Raw genomic sequence first — 20,246 nt, forward strand, 5'->3', positions numbered from 1 at the left:
CCTTTCAATTTTATCTAATATTTCTCGGAGATTTGATCTAATGATCGGATTGTCATTCCATCTCAATAGTGGGATAGGTCTGATGACTGGATCACTTCCAGAGTAGCTTTAGTTCTATTGAATCAGTTTAAATGTATTATTAGTTTGTGAAAATGAGTTTCTTGTTTGAAATGGAATTTTTTTGTGAAAACAAACACAAGGAACAAAGTGTGTCTCTATCAATACCTTTTACTGCTTGTTCTTAAAATGTAAATAATTTAGTGTGCATGGTCTGGGAATCAGTTTAAAGTCAAACAGCAGCCAAAACATTGTTTGTGGGTTTTGGATAAATGGAGTAGAAAATAGAACTTGTTTGGTTTTATTGTAGTCTTTTGATTCGATTTGGATTCCCTACCTGTACCTACCTACCTACCTGTCAAAACACCTGATTTTTCTGGACCATAATAGAGTATCTACCACTTTGGCTGTTGGAACCGCGGTGAGCGGTGGATAATGTTAATCACTTGCTCGGTGATCTTGGCTGTAGCTCCATTCTCAAAAGGATTGGTAAGGAGGCCAGTGCAGAAAGTTCCAGGTTTGTTGAATTATACAAGCAGTAAGTGTGAAAAACTCATGAATGGGTCTATTACTAGAAAAAAGCAGCAGAACAAACACATACTTTTTTTTTTAATATGTAATGGTTCAGGAACACTTTAATGAAGGTCACAAAACTCACATGAGGAATTATTCATGAGCAACATGCACACAATCATATTGGAGCAATCTTTTTAAATGTTGGGAAACCCTTTAGGTCCTATAGAATCCCAGCTTTAATGCCAAAATAATAGCCAAAAAGAAAATTGGGGTCAGTAGTAACCGACCTAAGAGGCAAAAACTGTTCACTGCTCAAGGGACCCCCATCAACCTTTAAAGGAACCCTGGTTGTGAAACACTCATGTAGAGGCTGCTGGCGGGTTTTACTATATCTGGCTAAACACTAGAGGGCAGCAGAGCAGCTAACCTAAATTAGTGACACCATGTTTCATGGATGTTTACACTTGTAGTATTATCTCTCTACAGCACAATGGGGTGGCAACAATTGAAGACTTTCTAAACAGCATGAATTGTCGCCTCAGGCATAGGGGATTTTAGGCACTGTACAAAGGATGTAGGGTATGTGGACTAACTGAACAGATATTGGATCAATAGGAGGAAGGATTTTAACAAAAAGCCAAAAACAAAAAAATGACTTTGTTTTTCTTACTTTAACAAAACTTTAAGGCTTAGTTGCTCCAGCATTAGCCTCGAGGTGACTGATTGAGATATATAAGAAAAAATATAGTGCTGAATAGTCCAATTTTATTTTAAAATTTCATTTTGCAATAACAGAATATTGGGACTTTAGGAAAGACATAAAAGTAAAACAACCAATATAAACTAATACACAAAATAAGGAAGTCATTTAAAATATTAAAATTTGCATTTTATTTTGTAACATTATAAACAGTGCATGTTTCTTAAAAAAATTTTTTCCCATATGACTTTAGTTTTTTTAAGATTTGTATATCTAAAGACTTTTGTTTTTCAGATTTGAATGGTGATGAAGGGTTAGAACCAATGTCAGTTATTTTATTGTGTTCTGTGTCCCCTATTAGGGAAATACAATTCCTGCAACTGACTTTAGTAATTGACAATCCCTGTAGTGAGGGTAGAACAAGAAAAGAGGGGAAATCTTCCAATAGAGACACTTCCTCCTGTTACAGCTGTATAAGGGAAATCTACTTAAAAAAATAAGTGATTGCTAAAATTTGACAGTGGACCATATACTCTATCCAAAATAAAAAAAAAAAAAAAAAGAAATTTTGGCTTTAGGTATACTTTAAAGTTTATAAGTGTCAGCTACAAGCCTGCGGTACATTCAGTGAATACTCTGGTTCAAGTACTGTACAAACATATTTGCAAGTTGTGAAATGTTCTCATTAGGATGTAATTTACTATAACTGATAAACTGTTGGCGAAGCCTCCTTAGTTCTGACATGTTCAACATCCGAGGTAGCTGCAAGTAGGCTAATTAAGGAAAATTATTCACACTTCAAAAAAAAAACCAGCTTGAGTAAACAGATTAGGCTTTCAATAGCTGTTCTTATAAAACCACATCTGTAATGAAAAATGTCACAAAACTCCAGGGTAAGGGTCCCCAAAAGTCCTATAGCCCTCCACCCCACACAATTAAACATTTGGAGTATACATACCTTAATTCCAGGTGTTATCTAGCTTTTTAACTGTGACCCTTCCTTTATTTCTTCAGCAGTAACTGGTGGTGATCCTGGAAGGTGCTGCATAATATGTCGGCACTATATAAATACTGTGTAGTAATAATAATAATAATAATAATAATAATAATAAGGTGATGCTTTCAAAATGTGCATTGAAATTGTTTATAAAAGGATATTTTCTCATTCGCTCCTGGCACTGTAATGCTGTCCCCTGGAACACTTAATTTCTGAGCATTTAATACAGCCTAAGGAAAAAAATAGGTTTATTTTCTTGTATAGAAACAGTAAACAAATACAAACTCTTCAAAATGTTATTGAATAAATTAACACAAAACTCCAGCAACTGCCTAAATACACAGCTGACATATGTATATGAAATCTGTCTCACCGGCTGAAAGAGTTTTGATTCCGTTCAGCCTTTTAGTCATTGTCTTTTCAGTTTAACCTTTCACCATCCATGTTGACAGTGCCAGTCTAACTGCAATGTGCAAAGTCAAGCAATGAATGACTTAAAGTGCCAACTTTCACTTTCCAAGTAAGGGTGTTGCTGTACATGGGATTGTGGGAAGCAAATGACCAACTTACCCCAAAACCGACCAAAGCAAAATCTAATAGCATCTGAATATAAACAGTGTATAGATGCAACATGGGGGTTTGCAATACCTGTTTCATAGGCTAAATGTACTATTACACTGCATTTCAACCTTTTTAACTAACTTATAAATTCAGTCAGTGGGTGGGTCACTCAAAGCAGGAAAAATAGATGCCAGACTACATTTTTCAATCTCCCTGCATCACAGTGGAATCCATGTGTCTATATAGGGAAGGTCAGGAGTCAGCAGAAGTAGGTGGCGAGCCATGGTAGGCAGTCTGTTAAAGGAAACTAAGGCACAACTGGCCCGGGCTGTGCGGATAGATGAATACTCACAACAAAGATATTATTTGTGGAAATGCTACTTGTTTAAAAAATATTACGGAAAAAGCTGCTTACAGGAAAGCATTGCCTTCGCATTAATTTTGTTCTAATGTTACACAGAAGGAAGTAAAAAAGATGCAGTAAAAAGCCATTGTAAAACTCTGATATAAGCATAGTCACCTTCCACATGTTTGCACAAAAAACATACATTGTCAGTTGACACTTACAGTCACCACGTCCTGTGTCACTTTATCTAACTCATGTAGAAAGTTTGTGGAGGACAAAGGTTGCTGTTTAAGAAATAAAAACAAATCACACATTTAGAAATGATTATATTGGAACACATGCATATCAGAATCATACATATCAGTTCATTGCATACATAAATATAAATAGGAGGAATACTGCCATTTTCCCCTCCTGAATATGTGAGCTGCTTGGCTGTTCTAATAGCTTTCTGAGTCTCCAGCCTGTAAGTATGAAGGTCTGTCTTTACTGACTTTAACTGTTGCATGTTTGTCCCAGATCAAAGGCTCAGAGTGTAAAGTCAAAGGATCTGCAAGGCTGCCTAGAAGACAGCAGTCTAAGTTGGTTAGTGTTCGAGAACACTGTTTATTGGACTGAGGTTTATACAGATTCAAACTCAATGCAGAAGATCAGGCTGAACACAAGGAAACTAAAAATTTCCTTAGCAAATTGAAAATGCTCTCATATGGGGCACTTAAAAGAATAACTACTACTACTGAATTACCTTTAGACGACTGATTTGTTTTGTTTAACTGTAACAATCATTATCATCAGGTTTCCAAAAATAAAGTACAGAATCATATTACATGAACATAGTGAAAGGAGAAGGGTTGTATTGCTTACAGTCTGTGTGGATTGGTTAGGTGGAGGTGCTTTTCTGTGGAAAATTGCATTGCAGATCTGTTCCAATGGCAGTTCATCATCCTTCTGTATATTGAAGAGGGGGCTATCCCATCGATTGCGGGAATCAGGAGCCTCAAATCTCTGTACTAAGGCATCAAATCTGTCAAGAAAATGTATATAAAAAAATTAAGCATCTTTATAGTAATTTCTGAAATACATTTGTTAGTTCAACCATCAACCTTTTAATTTGTTTGGTTCTGCAATTGTAAAAAATAATAAGATAAATAATTAAAAGTCAGAAAAAGAACAGACAACTGCTACAAGACTGGCAGCATCAGTGCTGTTTGCGATTAGTTTGATATTTCATGGTTTGGGGTTGCGTAGTCATACATTTTGCCTGTGAGGTTTAAACACTAGGCTAAGTGTTTTATTTTCATGGTGAGTGTTAGTGAATGGTTAAAAGTAAAGTTAAAGCCCAAATTAGTAATAAAACACAGTCTATCAGCAATATGCCCCCTTAAAGTGCATCATCACAGAAGCTTGTGCTCATATTAGATTTATGCAAAGACCACTGGCTCCATGCAGGACTGAGAATCTTCCATAAAGTAACTAAAATTACAGAACCATTTTTTTTTTTTACTTGCAAAGGATTTGTGCGCACAAGGGCATATTTTGTCAATTTTCTTTGTCAGGCCTGTCTGCAGAAAAAGTTCAGTCTCCAAACCCAGTAGCACCAGTCCAAGGCGATATTAGTGAAAATCAGCAATAAAAAGTAGTTATGTGCCCTACTTTTCTGCACTTCTTGAATCTGATAATGTCCAGTGGCTTTGGGTGAGACTGCATTATTTATTAGATAATAATGTCTTTTATGCGTTCACTGTTACACATCACTGTCCTGTATTTTTTAAGACTAATGGGAAAAGGGGCAAAACATGCATATAGAATGTAAAAGGTCTTGATAAAATTCATAAAGACTACAGATGCAAAAGACTAGAAAACTGCCTATAGCAATTAAGCCTCACAAGGATAAAAAAGAAAGGTGTAATTAGTATTTCCAAATGTCAGAACTTTTAAAACCTTTCCTTGGCTGATTGCCAATTGTGTCTTTTTTATGTAAAGAAAGGAATACATATTTCCCTGTGTGTGCACTGCGTCCATTCAGAAGCCAGGTTTAATATCAGACTGATGTAAGTCCAAGCAATTACAGTGATGATGGGAAAATCTGTCATCACCTGTCACTCTTATGATTTATGCCCTTGGCCAAAGCAATAATGGGGCAGTCCGACTTCAGTCCTTGAAGGCTTGTATGCACAATATATTAAACTTAAGAAAGAATTCAGTTTGCTTACTGAACTCTGTCCAATTCCTAAACTATCTAATGCCAATTATTAAAATCATGTTCAGGAAATACTAGTAGTGCAGTATAATATTGTGATTTCACAAATATACAGATCACATTGGTAAATATCCTATATAATGATGTAATTAGTCCTTTTATATATATATATATATATATATATATATAATAGCAGAATAACATTTAACAAGTTACTGTAAATATGTTGTAAAATGTGTAAGATCCCAGCTGCTTTCAGATAAGTCATACTTACTAAGCTATTCCTTCATTTGTTTACTTGAATGAATGATTAGACTAAATATATGCACTCTGCCATTTGCAGTCAGGCTAGGCTTTATTGAAGCACTTGCTAAATACATACAAAATACATACATAATTTGTGCACCTGAAAAAAGGGGTAGCATTAACAACAAGAATGATTACATCGACATTTCTATGCGTAAAAACACTATTACACTCAGGGAACGAGTTTGTTAACATAATTGCATTAAATATTAAACAGAGGAAAAAGTAATTGAATTGTTTTCAAAAACTTTTTTCAACAAAAAATGACTTGGTATTCGTATTGCCTCAAACTAATCTCTAAACATCTGAAAGTCTTTTCTCCTCATCTGCAATTCAACGGGTTTCTTGTTGAAATAAAAGACGAACAAGAGTTATAGCAGCCGTCGATGGCAGCTTTGAACTAACCGATTCCGAAAACTCTACAACCCCCCAGAGAGAGGCTTACGAAGTGGTGCATGTTAAAACGGCTTCTAATGAATTATTCTCTGTTTGCCTCCAAGGCAAAATTATGATTTTTTTTTCACTGTCTGTCTTGGAAAACAAATGAAGAGACTGCAGGCCAATAAAGAAAAGGGAACATTCTTCTTTTTTTTCAGCAATATTTATATTTATAACTATAGTTTCAAATATTCTTGTTCTGAAAATAATGTGGTTTTGTTATTGATAGACAATGGGAAAGATACCCAACACAACTTGTTTTGTAATGAATGACTTGACTAGCAGCCTCAAATGACAATGTAAACCCACTAAAAGCTGAACTCTGGGATAAAGAAACATTATAATACATAACTTTTTTGAATCTCGGAATGCTTTATACATTTTTTTTTTCCAGATCTTTGCAGTAATCCAATATGAAACTTATAGTTTTGACATTACAAGGTTGTTCAAGTAAAGGCACTAAATGGAAACCTTTTCCCTCAATTGTCTGCTCAATGCTACCATCACTGCCTCTCATACACTGAATCAGCACATAGGCACTCCAGTACAGATTGCATTTGATACCTTGAGCTCAAAATACCTGCTGCACCTTCTAATGCATGTTATGTAGAAGTTACAGTTACACTAATCACTTCCAGCACAGAAAAGGGCTATCTGCCAGTATGCAAAAAGAAAACGAGACCTGGAGTTAGTTTCTCAACCATATTTAACTTTGTTGTCTGACGTATTAGTTTTGGTGTCAAGGTTCATCTGCAGGTTTGCTCTGCAGACCAGTCAACTGTCTGATCTAACATGCAGCCTACCGGCTCCTGAAGGTGCATATCAGTATCAAGTATCAAGTCAGAAGTCGCTAAGAAGGAACACTACACAGATATATCATTTAACCCTGGTATGCAGTTTTGCTTTACAGGAAAAGGCCTATGCAGGTAAAAATTATTTTTTTAAATTATACATAGTTGTAATGCATGAAGGGTCTTTAAAAAGTTTCTGCACTTTTTTTAACTTTATTTTTTAAGAATTTCAAAAACAAATTACATCACTTTTCTACATAGTTATCTTTCCTTGCGAAGCATTTTTCCAAGTGTTGAACCAACTTTTTCATGCCATCAGAGAGAGCAGCCACTGATCACATGACACTTTCAGACATGACCAGTTACTAATCTTTTGCCCCCACCACAAAAATATAAAAGTGTGGAAACTTTCTGAAGACCCCTCGTACAATGGAGGTAAAGGTGTATCTCTAACGATTTACTGCACTGAATGTGCAGTTTGATCAATAAACAAGCATTTTATTGGAAATTAAAAAATAGGTTCCATTAAAACTACAAAGTAAATTAAATCTGTTAAGCCTTTTTAAAATCAAATCAATCTTTTTATTGCTGTGCCAAGTAAATCTTTTTAAGCATAAAGGTAGTTAAAACAACTAAATTTGTGATAAATCACTTTGTGCAACTCATAGAACATATTTAGTGTGATCTACAAGTCTAAGCGGACTGGTACATTGACTACTTCATATAGAAAATAATTATGATAAGTCAAAGCAGAAATACTTCACCAATAAATAGATGCTCAGAATCATCATACTTTATTAGACATACTGGCAGTAATATTCAAACATTCAATTTCACGTGCCATTGCTGACCACTTTTCAAAACTGATAGTTGCCTTGCTGTCTCTAGTTTTAATTCTTTCAGTCACTTACTATGAACAAGCATGTAGCTGGCTAGTTCAGAAGAAAGGAAGAACTGCTCATATGAACACTTGTTTTGAGTCAGTGACTAAAATCTTTTTAAGGCCTGGGTCAGCAGAAAAGAAATCAAACTAAGCTTTTCCAACAGGAGCATTTAGCAAAAACAGCTAATCTAAGTTCAGGATATCTTTAATACAAGATATTCCATTATGCCCATAAGATTACAGAATTTGTGAAATATTTGCCACTATTGGGAAGGATGGCTGATCACACAGAACTGTGAAGGTGACAATCATGGTTTCAATTAAGGGACTGATGAAAATGTCCAAACCTCTAACTGTTTGTGTATAAATATTCAATTTAAATTCATTCAGATCTGCAATTTGCTGTATAACGAACTATGGGGAAATCAAAAGAACTGTGGAATGTGGAATCGGCTCCCTCAGGAAGTAGTTTCAAAAAGTAATAAAGATTACTTTAAGAAAAAGCTGGATGCTTTTCTAGAAGCACAGAATATAATCTGGGTATTAAAGTTTTAAAGTAAAGACAACAGAGACTGTTGATCCAGGGAACATCCGTTTGCCTCATGGGATCAGGAAGGAATTTTATTCCTCTGTTGGAGCAAATTAAACCAGTTTTTTTGCCTTCCTCTGGATCTAAAGGGTTTTTATCTGGGATATTTCTATTTTACCTTGTGGTTGAACTTGAAAAACTGATAGCAATGTGAATGCAGCATGTTATCAGAATAAAAGGAGGACAATGTGCATTCATCAGTCCGGGAGCTCTCCATGGAACACACATGGATCTTTAATAATATAATGATTCAAAACTTAAGGTCAAGTCAACCCCTCAGTGGCTATTGCAAAAAAAAGTGAAGGTGCTGGAGTGGCCATCATAGTCTTCTGACTATTATTGAACGACTTTGGGGAGAGGTTATTTTCCTTTTTATATATGTTCTTTTAGGAGATGGTATGTATATGTATAATTATAACTGTAGCCTGCATAATATTCATTTTTTTATTCCATGCACATAAATGACGTTTCCATAAGCATTGTTCCACAGGTCTGTAACACTTACATGTCTTGTGTATATTGTTCATCTGGCTGTCTGTTCTGATTCCAGGTGGAACTGACATCTGGAGCTGTCACACAGTGAATCTGCAGAAATACAGAGTATTAGGTTTATGGCATTTCATTATCACCCTTCACAGTGTTATATAATCTAGCACCTAAGGTTCAAAAACACATCAAGCAAATAGATAATAGAGCAAAATAATAGATAATAGAACAAAAATAGAGCTTATTAGGTCTGAAATTTATACAAAGACAGGCGGACATCTCGAGACACAGGTCTATAAGAAATGCAGGTGCTAATAGAACTATATATTGTAATCAGAAGGCCAAACAGAAACCCCAGGATTAATAAAGCTATTCTAGAGGCCAAACCTTTCACGCTCAATTCATGAGGACAAGTAATGAAAATGCTACTTGGTTTATTAGAATCCTCACAATCTAATTCTCTACTAAAGGAAAGTACCACTAAACTCCACTAAACTAAACTTAACATTATTTGTGATGAATAGTAGCAATGAAACAAAACACACTGCTATACCCCTCTTCAAAGGGAATTATCTATAAAATGAAATGAGAATTTTTTATGTGTGTTGACATTAGCAAACAGAATATTGCTGTGACTTATTTATTTTAAAGTTTAAGGCTAAAGGCAGAATTTTCTGATAGCCTCCTGCTCCCCCAACACAAATAGCTTGGAAAAGCAATTTTTGCATAAGATTGGCCACCCATAGAAAAAGAAAAAAACACTTAAGCTGACCCTGTCTCCAACACTTCTGGTTGGCATGGGTGCACTGTGTGCTAGAGAAGGCACCCTATACAATATATAGAGGTGAATCTGCACATGATCTAGTGCCGTAAAAAAACAAGGCTTGTGTACTATTGCACTTACACAAAGCCCTCTAGCACATCCTACAATGAAATGCAGCAAGCACTTTGCACCATTTTTTAAACCAACATCCTGAGATTGTATCCAAAATGAGAAGAGGCATTTGAAGTGAATATTCACTTTAGAAAATGAATGCTCAGTGTAGTGAGAAATGAGATGTGATGTTTACTTTGTATATCTAAACATCTGGTAGCGATAAATTAAAAAAAAATATTTTTAAAAAGTGAATATTCACTTTGATAAATATACAGTCTGTACGGGTTAGGGTATCAATTCCATTGTGTGAGAACCAGCAAGTTTTAAAGTTTTACAGAAAATAAAAAAATAAAACTACTATTCAAACTATAATGTAATCTAAACTAGCTGAATTAATTGGTTTATTATAAGCAAACATAAATGTATAATTTAGAGTACATATAGCAACACAACTATGACATACCAGGCAATGTGGAGTTTGTACATGTTTTATGAGACAGAACAGCTCATATCTGTACCCTAAAAAAAGAAAAAAAACATACAGATGACAAAAGGTAAGATGTATGAAGTCCAGTAAAAAGAGTACGTGTTTAAAAATTTACTGGTACAGGTAGTCCCCCGGTTACATACGAGATAGGGACTGTAGGTTTGTTCTTAATTTAATTTGTATGTAAGTCAGAACAGGTACATCATTTTAATAAATGCAATCAGGACAGATGTTTGTCCCAACATATTATTGGGCATCATGCTGTCAGTTACTGTATAAAATTCTTATTCACAAACAAAGCAAAAAAAAAAAAAAAAAAACAAACAAAGAAAACAAAATATTTACCTTACATAAAAGGCTTGTCGACCCTTTTAGGCTGGGTCTACATGAACGATTTTAAAAACGCATATAAACGGTCCTACCACGTTTATATGCGTTTTTATGCACTTTTACAAGCGTTTTAAAGCTTAACTTTAAAACGCTAAAAAACTTTTATAAACGCCTATGACGCGTTTTACCACGATTTTACATTTACGATTTACGTTTAGAAAAGTTTTACTTTTAACCCTTTCAGGGAATGAGTACAGGGGTACATAAAACCCCTTACTCATTCCCTGAAAGGGTTAAAACGTGTAAAGAAATTGGACAAGGCTTTAATGTTAAATTGTTTTATTAAATGTGTGCGTTTGTGTAATTAAAGTTTTTTTTTTTTTACAGGTTATCCTAATGACAGGATGATTTCCAGGGCTGCAATGAGCACAGCCTTGGAAATCCTCCTGACAGTGAGGGATCGCAGGGCACTAGGGGTTCACCCCTAGTGCTCTGTGATTGGCTGATCTTTTACATTTCTCAGCCATTCAGCACTAGACATGAATGGGGAGACTTTTGCCCATTCATCTCTAGTGCTCGGTGATTGGCTGAGAAATAGGAAACCCTGATGACAGCTCAAGCATCAAAAGGATTTCCCTTTCCTTAGCCAATCAAGGAGCAGAGCAGTCAGCGGAGCTCTGCTATGCTGACAGCTCCGCTCCCCTGATCACTCCCGCAGCCCTAGAGGAGCTGTGACGTATTACAGATAAAGAACATGGCACAAGTCTCCCCATTCATGTCTAGTGCTGAATGGCTGAGAAAAAGTTTAATTACACAAACACACACATTTAATAAAATAACTTAACATTAAAGCCTCATCCAATTTTTTTACACATATTTTAACCCTTTCAGGGAATGAGTAAGGGGTTTTATGTACCCCTGTACTCATTCCCCAGGGTGGGGTGGTGGAGATCTGGGAGTCTCCTTATTAAAGGGGGCTTCCAGGTTCCAAAGTCCAGCTAAAAACGTTTAAAAAAGCCCCCATTGTTTTCAATGGAAGCTTTCATAAAAGCTTAAAATGCTTGAAAAAGCCTCCATTGATTTCAATGGAAGTGTTTTCATGTGTTTTCTTGCGTTTATCCAGCGTTTTAATTTTTTAAATGTTGCAAGCAATGTTTAAGATAACGCTCAAAAACGTGCCTGAAGGAAACGTCCTGGTGTAGATTAGCCCATTGGAATGCATAGGGACTTCAAACATGGGCTTTCAAAGCCTCAGGTTAAACGCTGGGGAAATAGTCCGCGTAGACTAAGCCTTATGTAAAGTGAAAATTCTGAGTTTAGGTTCGCTTTAAGATCACTCACAACTTCAGCTGTGTTTACCAAAAGATTTCTTCTGCAAGTCATGCGAACCGCCCCCTCCCCCCTTCAAGTCTCTGTTCTGCGCAGGAAGGAGCAGGGAAGCCCCGATCATATCTAGGAGTCGTCCATATGTCAGATGTCCTTAACCTGGGGACTATCTGTACTGTAAAAAGAAAACATGAGCAGAAGGAGTCCCTAGTGGTAATGTAAAAAAAAAATGAACAGAAGCAGTCCACAGTCTACTGGCTTGACTTACTTTTCCAATGGTTTGACTCAAGCAAACACAATACAAACTAGAGAGCAGTGCTTGTGAACAAAGACAATGGAAAACCATAATGTCAAACTGCCATCCAATTTGTTCTGTAGTGCAGTGTTATTCTACCTGTCCCTTGCTTTAGTACCAATTCAATATGACTCAAACTTCTTATTAAAACATGTCACAGTCATTGACCATTGCAACAACATTTACACTTGTCTGAAGTGTTCACAGACAGCATGTCAGTTCAAGTAGTGACAACATAATTACTTTCCCCACAAATGTAATTTACTTGGTCAGAAAATAACACTCAGGTTTCTTGAAGCAGCCTTCAATACAGAAATAAATTATGTATATCTTAGTAATTAGGTAAAACATATCTACACACTCAATGCTTATCTAACATAGTTTAGACTTCCATGTAAAAAATTATGGAACGGAAGCACAGAATATCCTGAAAAACAAGTATTTCTAGAGAAAAAAAAAACAATTTAAATGTTTTATGATCAAATCTATTTTTCATTTTCTAGGTCCTTTATTAGCTTAATAATAAATAAGATTTATTCATCGTAACATTACATTGCAAGTTATTGTAAATTGTTTTAAGATGATCTATTGTGGCTTATGGATTAATTTTGATAAAGAAGGCATAAGCTGTATTTTGGTTATGTTTTTCCCCTTTTCATCACAACCTATATTTTATCCTTCTCACCTCCTCCCAGTAGTCACATAAATTATTATTTAGTAAATAAAGTATTTTAACATTTTAAAAAGAGGAGAGGGCTGTAACACAGGGAGAAAGAATGTGGTGCTTGAGAATGGACTCCAAGGAAAAGTCAAATGGTATATAGCATGTCCAAATACCCAATAAAAGTGGAAAAATAGTATTATAGAAAGTAAAAACACTACAAATAGGCATTTATAATGCATGATTTGCATGTACTCTTGCCTACATTTTTTAGTTGGTGAAAAGGGTCTTTTCAACAGATCTACATGTATGTTACCAAACACAGAACATTTTACAGTACAATTGTGCTATGCAGATTTTTATGAACGACCATAAACTAGAACCACTGAGCAAGGTTTGGTCTGGCTACTGTGAACAGATCCATAAGGAACCTATTACAAACCCCCAAGCTAACTCGGTGTACACAAAGACCTCAAGCAAACCTATCAATAAAATAAAATAGACAAAAAGTTGTCCACTGTAACAGAAAAGGATGAATAGGTATCTCTCTATCAGAAGGGTACCATTCATGAAATACCTGGATCTTAATATAGTTAAGAGTTAAACAGGTAGCAAGAACAGCAGCCACTTAGACTTAGGATCAAATATTTAATGTAATTGACTGCAAGTGGCACTTGTTATCTGCTCCCACCAAGATTTGAATATTAATTATACCATCTGCTGTCTGTTTCATTATCATTTGCCGGGTTCCATTTACTGAGAGGTTACACTGATTGATCAATTTACTAATCATATGTCTCAGAGTTCAGGTAACTATACGACTAGAGAACAAGCCTGTTCATAGGTCACACCAGTCCCCCCAACACACAGAAGGAATTAAGGAAACAAAGTAAAACTGCAATTTTGGGTGAGGTGACATTTAAAAACCATACAAGATACCAAAATGTATAAACGGTCTCCGCCACTGCATAACTGGAACAGCACAGTAACTTACCAAGAATACTAAGGACCTACCTGTCCTGAGTTCAGGGAAGGCTCTGATATACTGACTAACCGTTCTGATCAGGAACGCGACCCCTCCTGCATAATACTATTTGTTAGGATCCCCATCACACTAATTAAGTAGCAGTGTGGCAGAGCTAGGGCTTCGACTAAGAAGGCTGGCCAATATGTGTATCTGATATTCTAGTGACTGTCCCCAGGACTTAGGTTCCATAGGCATTCCAAACGCCAAAAGACTGCACGGTGCATGAACGAGCGCCATTCTGCTCTATGGGGAGGGGAAGACAATGTAGCGCCACCCCGCTGTGCTCTCTCCACTTCACTTTTATTACAATCATTCCCCTTCCATCGTCTGTGGATCTGCCAGGACGGTCGTCCGCGCTACAAGCGCTGTACACACGCCAGATTCTCGTACGATATCAGCCCTGAGGCGATTATCGGACAAGAATCATTATCGGAGGTGTGTTTGTAGCCTTAGGGTACACAAGTGCCCGGTGGCTATACTAGTCTGTTTGATTAAGATCATGTAGTCTGTTTGAAATTAGATCACAAAGTGCCTGAACAATAATACTAGTCTCGACTTTCAGGACAGATCAGATCCACATTAAACGGAATAGGAAATTAAAGTGTGTAACAATTTTCATTACAATTTGCATGCTAAAGTAAAACAGCAGCATTAATGAACTGTAATGAAATAAAATGATGTCAGATTACACATGCAGAAAATGTATCAGGCCCCAACATAAGCGCTTGGAAACTCTGCCATATGGTTAGTAGGTTAAAAAGTCAGTGGCCCCAAGCATCTACAAATAGTTAATCCAATTATGTTTGCAACAATATCTTAACCAGAAGACACTAATAGAAAATTACATCACCTTTAATATAGTTGAGGGAATCCAGAATCACAACGTCTTCTTTATTTAATTTCCTAAAATAGCAGAAAACAATAATATATTTGAGTTCAGGCTTTTTAAATTCTGCTAAATCTAATCCACTTGAATCCCAAGATACAATACTTCCCCCAAATTAGATTCATTCTCTAGTTATTTTGCTTTTTGATTAGGAAATGCAAGCTCTTTTTGCAACATCAAAAGACCAAGGACAATATTCGCAATAAGAAATATTTGTTACACAGAAGGGTCATCCAAGCAACAAAACAATAGAAAGGATGATCAGAATTGCAATTGCGTTTTCTATTTATTCCAACGTTTGAGGAAATTACCAGCTATTGGTATTTGAAAGCAATTAGAATGTTCTAGAGAAGCGAGTTCATTGTGCCCAAAAAATAGGGTAGTGGTCTCCCTAAAGATAATCCTTCCCCATTACTAACTTGCTGTGACTTGTTCTGCACTGTGTGGAGGCCATAATATTGGAGGAGGCAGGGTCTTGCTTCCTCAAGCCAGAGCCTCCAGCAAAGAGAACAATGAACAGCATAATAACACCATCACATCACGAAAACATTAAACTAGATGTAGGAGACAACAATGTATTGGACCTAATACTAATATAGAAATATAAAGATGTAGGTAAAGTAGTATGTAGGCAAATGAGGTGATATTTTCCAAGAGGAATTCCAGACAAATGGTTGGCACACTTTTCAGAATAACGCTACTTATGTTCAATTTAACCTCCTAATCATACACTGCAGTGTTCAACCTAGAAGTTGTTTAAACTGGGTGGGAATAAATTATAGGTGGATGGCAGCCCCTGTATTATGACCCAACTCTTCAGTAACCAGCCAAAAACAACCGGGTGGTTACTGAAAAGTGACAGGTGGTGCACCCGGCTAAAAGGAGCTGGAGAGAACACTGCACTGTATTAAAAATTAGAATAATAAATAGCAGATGCTTTATTTACACTGAAATAATTCCTCCTTGTACATTAGTACCAGTATAGGCTATAAAATCAAATCTAGAGCAAAACAGGACTATGGCCATCAACGCAAAATTAGGGGCACGTAATTTGACAAATGAAACTGGTTTCTGTTAAAATGCTCAGTATCTGCTACTATTTTCATTCACAAAGTAAATCGTAACATTTGAAATGTTGTTTTGTGTTTTTGTAACCTTTCCACTTCAGCTCTTAAGGCTCCCCGTAACTCTTTCTCCTTCCTGGAATCTGAAAATAAAAGAAATTCCCATTACCATCATAAAATAAAACCGTAAACTTAGACAAGGTGCCTATAGGAATATCAAAAGAAAGTATCCATTTGTAATCCTGCCAACATCCCAAATATACATTGAAGAATACAAGAACAAGAAAAATACGGGACTTTAAAGGCAGTGGATTTATAAAAAATTATCATATACCTTTTTTTTGCTTCATTGGGAAACAATAGTTAAAAAATATACATGCCTCTTCCCTTATACCAAGTTTCAGAAAGAGTTAATCAACATTGTTAGCATACATGGGCTAGATACATTGTACACATTACATATGATGAGATCATCCAACGCATTTCGCAGACTGCGTCGGCTTCCTCAGGGATGTAATTGGTACAGCTAGTAGGTGTATCAGCACAAAGGATGTTGCATTCACCAGTATGCTTACTCTCTTGGTATGAAGGTAGGCAAAAGACAGAATTAAAATCACAACACACAGAGATGGCGGTGTCCCATATATGTTCTCCACAACGATATTCAGTATTTCTCCAGACAGAATTTCGGCCAAACCTGGATGAACACTTGGAGAAGAATATGTTGGCACCCATATGGGAGCTTGCAGACGTCCCATCACTGGCATATCATGTCACAACGGATTTTGGAATTTAGTGTCCCTTTAACTTTAAGTACACATTGGGAACAAGGGAAATCCATATCTGAATACATTTAGGTCAATGGCTTATGGTATTGAAGAAAGAAGGCCAATAAAACAGCGAGGCAGTTAATATTTTGCAATGGTAGCCCTCATATTTCTACCAAAATTGTTTAATTAGGTTTGTGATGAAAAGAAAAAAAAAAACATTAAATTATGCATTTTTTTAAATGTTGGTTTAGAAAAGATAAACATCAGATTGCCTTGTACAGGCAATGCTGGCTTTTGTCTATTTAGAAAATATATATTCACCTTTACATACAAAGCCATCATAAAGAAAAGCAGTCCGGCTGCTTTTACCCAGATGGTGACCAGCGTTTTGTCCACGTTGGTAGCTGAAAATTAATACTTGGTTGCTTACAATGAGAAACACCGCTTTTTTAAACTTCATTTTTAATAAACTGCCTTCCTGCGGGGCTCATAATTACCTAAGAAAATTCAGGAAGATCTTGCTGTGCTGACTTATAAGGAGACATTGAAACATGATGGAGTATGCAGAAGTGTAATGAACAGAATGACACTTATTCAGTTAATATACAGGTCATATTTACACTACTCCCACAATAAATATGTTCTGGGTGCAGTAATTAGTGTTTCTAGCGTCAGTCGCACAGGTTTTAGAAGTAGCTTTTCACACGTGGTAATGACATTTCACACTTACATCTTCTCCTAGCAACTAACGCTGTCCTGTTCCCCCTCTTACACCTATCCCTTGTATGCCAGGAGGTCTTGGCAGTGCAGCCAGAGGGGCACTTCACACAAGAACTATAAACTTTCATTTTCCTATTGTTGTTTTTATTCTACAATAAAAGCTTTACTGTTTCGGCTATCTATAACTCTCTATATTGTCATGATAAAATACAAAAATACAAAAAAAAAACTGTATAGCTGCTTGGTTGCAAAAGATCATATTTTTCCACTAATGGTAATATGATCAGCAACATGAGACAAAAAAAACTGACCAAATATTCATAAAATAGACCAGGCATACACTATACATTCTTCTTGAGTTCTAGCAAGAACCCATACAGATCTAATTTTACTGTAGCTGAAAATGATCTTTCCCGACAATTTCCAGTGACAGATGAACAAACAAGCACTGTACACACAGCACCGTTCTATTTTACAGAGAGGAGAGGGGAGACACGACACTTTGGCCCTGATTTATTAAAGCTCTCCAAGGCTGCAGAGAATACACTTTCATCAGTGAAGCTGGGTGATCCAGCAAACCTGAAATGGATCTGGTCCAGGATTGAAACGTTTGCTAACAAATAACAAATGACTATTAGGAAATCCATTCCAGGTTTGCTGGATCACCCAACTTTACTGATGAAAGTGTATTCTCTCCATCCTTGGAGAGCTTTAAAAAAACGGCTCTTTAAGTCTAATGCTGAGCAAGAAAGATATGGAACTAGGCACATCTGTTTACTATTGACCATCCTTTTGGTGTGATTGAAGATGTTATAATATAGATGTGGACTATTTTAAAAAAGGTCTTTTTTGTTATAGGCAAGCTATTTATTATTGCATAAACCCCCAGTAACTATGCTTCCAGCAACAGTCCCATGTACATCTGCATGCATTTGATGTCATCAAGTAATGCAAAGTGAGAAACCTGATAAAGTTTTGCTTATTCAACAAAAAATCTAAAATGGCCTGGACACATCTGCTGTTATCCCTGGAAAAGAGAATAACTAATTAGAGTCATTGACCCTATTTAAATAAAGAAAAGCAGTCACTCAGCTATCTGGTTTCATTGTAATGTTCCACACTGAACTTGGGTGGGGGAAAGCAAAGGAGAAAGTGGTCTGAGGGGATAAGAAAGAGATTATAGATAAGTATGTAAGAGGGAAAGACTATGAAATCTCCAAGCAGTGTGATGTTTCCCTTTGACAACAGTTGCAGACATTAGAAATTTTAAGGTCCAAAGGATTCTTGACAATCTCTTTGAACATGGCCACAAGAGGAAAATCAACCATAGAATGGGCAGAAGGTCAGCATGGTACACAAAAAGCCAAGAACAACTTCTAAAGACATACACGATGAACTCAAGATCAGATAGTGTCTGACTGCAAAAGAAAAAACCAGGAGAACTCCATTGTTAAAATAAAACCATAAAAAAGTCAGAGTTCAATTTGCTAAAATACATATTGACAAGTCACGAGGCTGCCGGGAAAATGTCCTTTAGACAGATGAGACAAAACTGGAGCTTTCTGCCGTCACATCTGCCACATGTCCTTTAAGCGTTCAATGAAAAGAACACTATACCTACAGTGAAACACGAAGGTGTTTATGTGTTGGGGCTGATATGCTGCATCTGGCACCTCTAAAGGTTGTGCAACAAAATATTAGGCTATAGATTCCATGAACCTTGACCACTTTTATTTTAGTTATCATTTAAAAGATTCTATTGAATCAAAACTCTAAATACAGAATAAAAAATACAAATAAAAAAAGGAATCCTTCAAGATAGAAATGTTTTTTTTTTCTATTACCTTTAATGGAATATGAATTTGGCCTTTCTAACCACATGTATGAGTTTGGCTCAGAATATAAATAAATATATATTATACATAAATATAAGTAATTTAGTGATTATATGATACTCAGCTGAGTTCAGGGGCTTTCACTGAAATGACTAGGTATTCAACATATTTAACAGGAAAAACATTATTAACATATTTGAATGTGATCAACTAAACCGAAGGCAAGCAGATAAATATGCAATTCATACACATATACAATACCAGGTTTGCTTTAAAAAAATCAGGTCAAATCCATAATTGTGATTTGTCTCACTGGCTTCCAGACACAATCCATTGGCCTCCCCAGCAATAGATGTTTTTAAGGCGTAAAAAAAACTGTCAAGTCAGAGCCCCCTGCGACATCTAAAGCAGAACTATATACAAAAGCACAAAGCAATGAACCTGAATTGACTTGACAGCTACACTCCTAAACAAGTAAAAATATAAATATCTGAAGCTGTCATTAAGGGAACTGCTGCAAACAGGAAGCTTTTTGCCTGAAGTGATTCTATTATACCACATTTAAAAAATGTTTTTATTCATTTTAGCTCCAGTTAACATAAAAAAATTCCATAAAATTAGGAAAAAACGAAAATCATTTACTATATGAAGATTACTTTTTGACAATTCAAACTGCTGTTATTAACCAAATCATGCTTCAGAATATTAAATCATAAACCTGAGTAAAATGGACTGAACATATTACAAATGGAGACCATTACAGTTAATTTTTTTCTTAAAATCTTAGTTACTGGGCTTTCTAGGTAACCCTCTTGTGTTGGTATTGTCACTAGCATTGTCCAGATTTTTTACAATAAAGGAGCAAATGAAATAATTTTACAGATCCCCAGGAACCTCTGCAGTGGAAACATTGACTGTGAAAAGAATGATTTGGTTACATTGGTGTTCTATTGTATGGATCCCCCATTAGATTGGGGGTCAGTGAAGACCACCTTACTGTATTGGTCAGTGGGTAGAAAAAACAGGTATATTGGAAATCAGTGCAAAGAAGAATGTTGGGCAAAGCAGCAGGTCCCCCCCTAACAAGCAGCACATACC

General features: G+C 36.0%; 1 protein-coding gene across 2 annotated transcripts in view; it reads right to left on the bottom strand.

The window, feature by feature from the left end:
* Positions 1–1,739: 1,739 nt before the first annotated feature.
* KTI12 (KTI12 chromatin associated homolog) overlaps positions 1,740–20,246 on the bottom strand; it is a 22,694-nt gene continuing 4,187 nt past the window's right edge. For both annotated transcript variants that reach the window (XM_072402038.1, XM_072402040.1), the window contains exons 3-10: positions 15,915–15,966; positions 14,724–14,776; positions 10,211–10,266; positions 8,890–8,969; positions 4,042–4,201; positions 3,399–3,461; positions 2,432–2,500; positions 1,740–2,041 (exon numbers count right to left, since the gene is read on the bottom strand). In XM_072402038.1, the coding sequence (XP_072258139.1) occupies positions 1,898–2,041; positions 2,432–2,500; positions 3,399–3,461; positions 4,042–4,201; positions 8,890–8,969; positions 10,211–10,266; positions 14,724–14,776; positions 15,915–15,966 (677 nt within the window). In that variant the 3' untranslated portion in view covers positions 1,740–1,897. The remainder of the gene's footprint in view (positions 2,042–2,431; positions 2,501–3,398; positions 3,462–4,041; positions 4,202–8,889; positions 8,970–10,210; positions 10,267–14,723; positions 14,777–15,914; positions 15,967–20,246) is intronic.

The sequence above is a fragment of the Pyxicephalus adspersus genome, chromosome 2 (genome assembly GCF_032062135.1).
Source record: "Pyxicephalus adspersus chromosome 2, UCB_Pads_2.0, whole genome shotgun sequence".
Taxonomy (NCBI): Eukaryota; Metazoa; Chordata; class Amphibia; order Anura; family Pyxicephalidae; genus Pyxicephalus; species Pyxicephalus adspersus.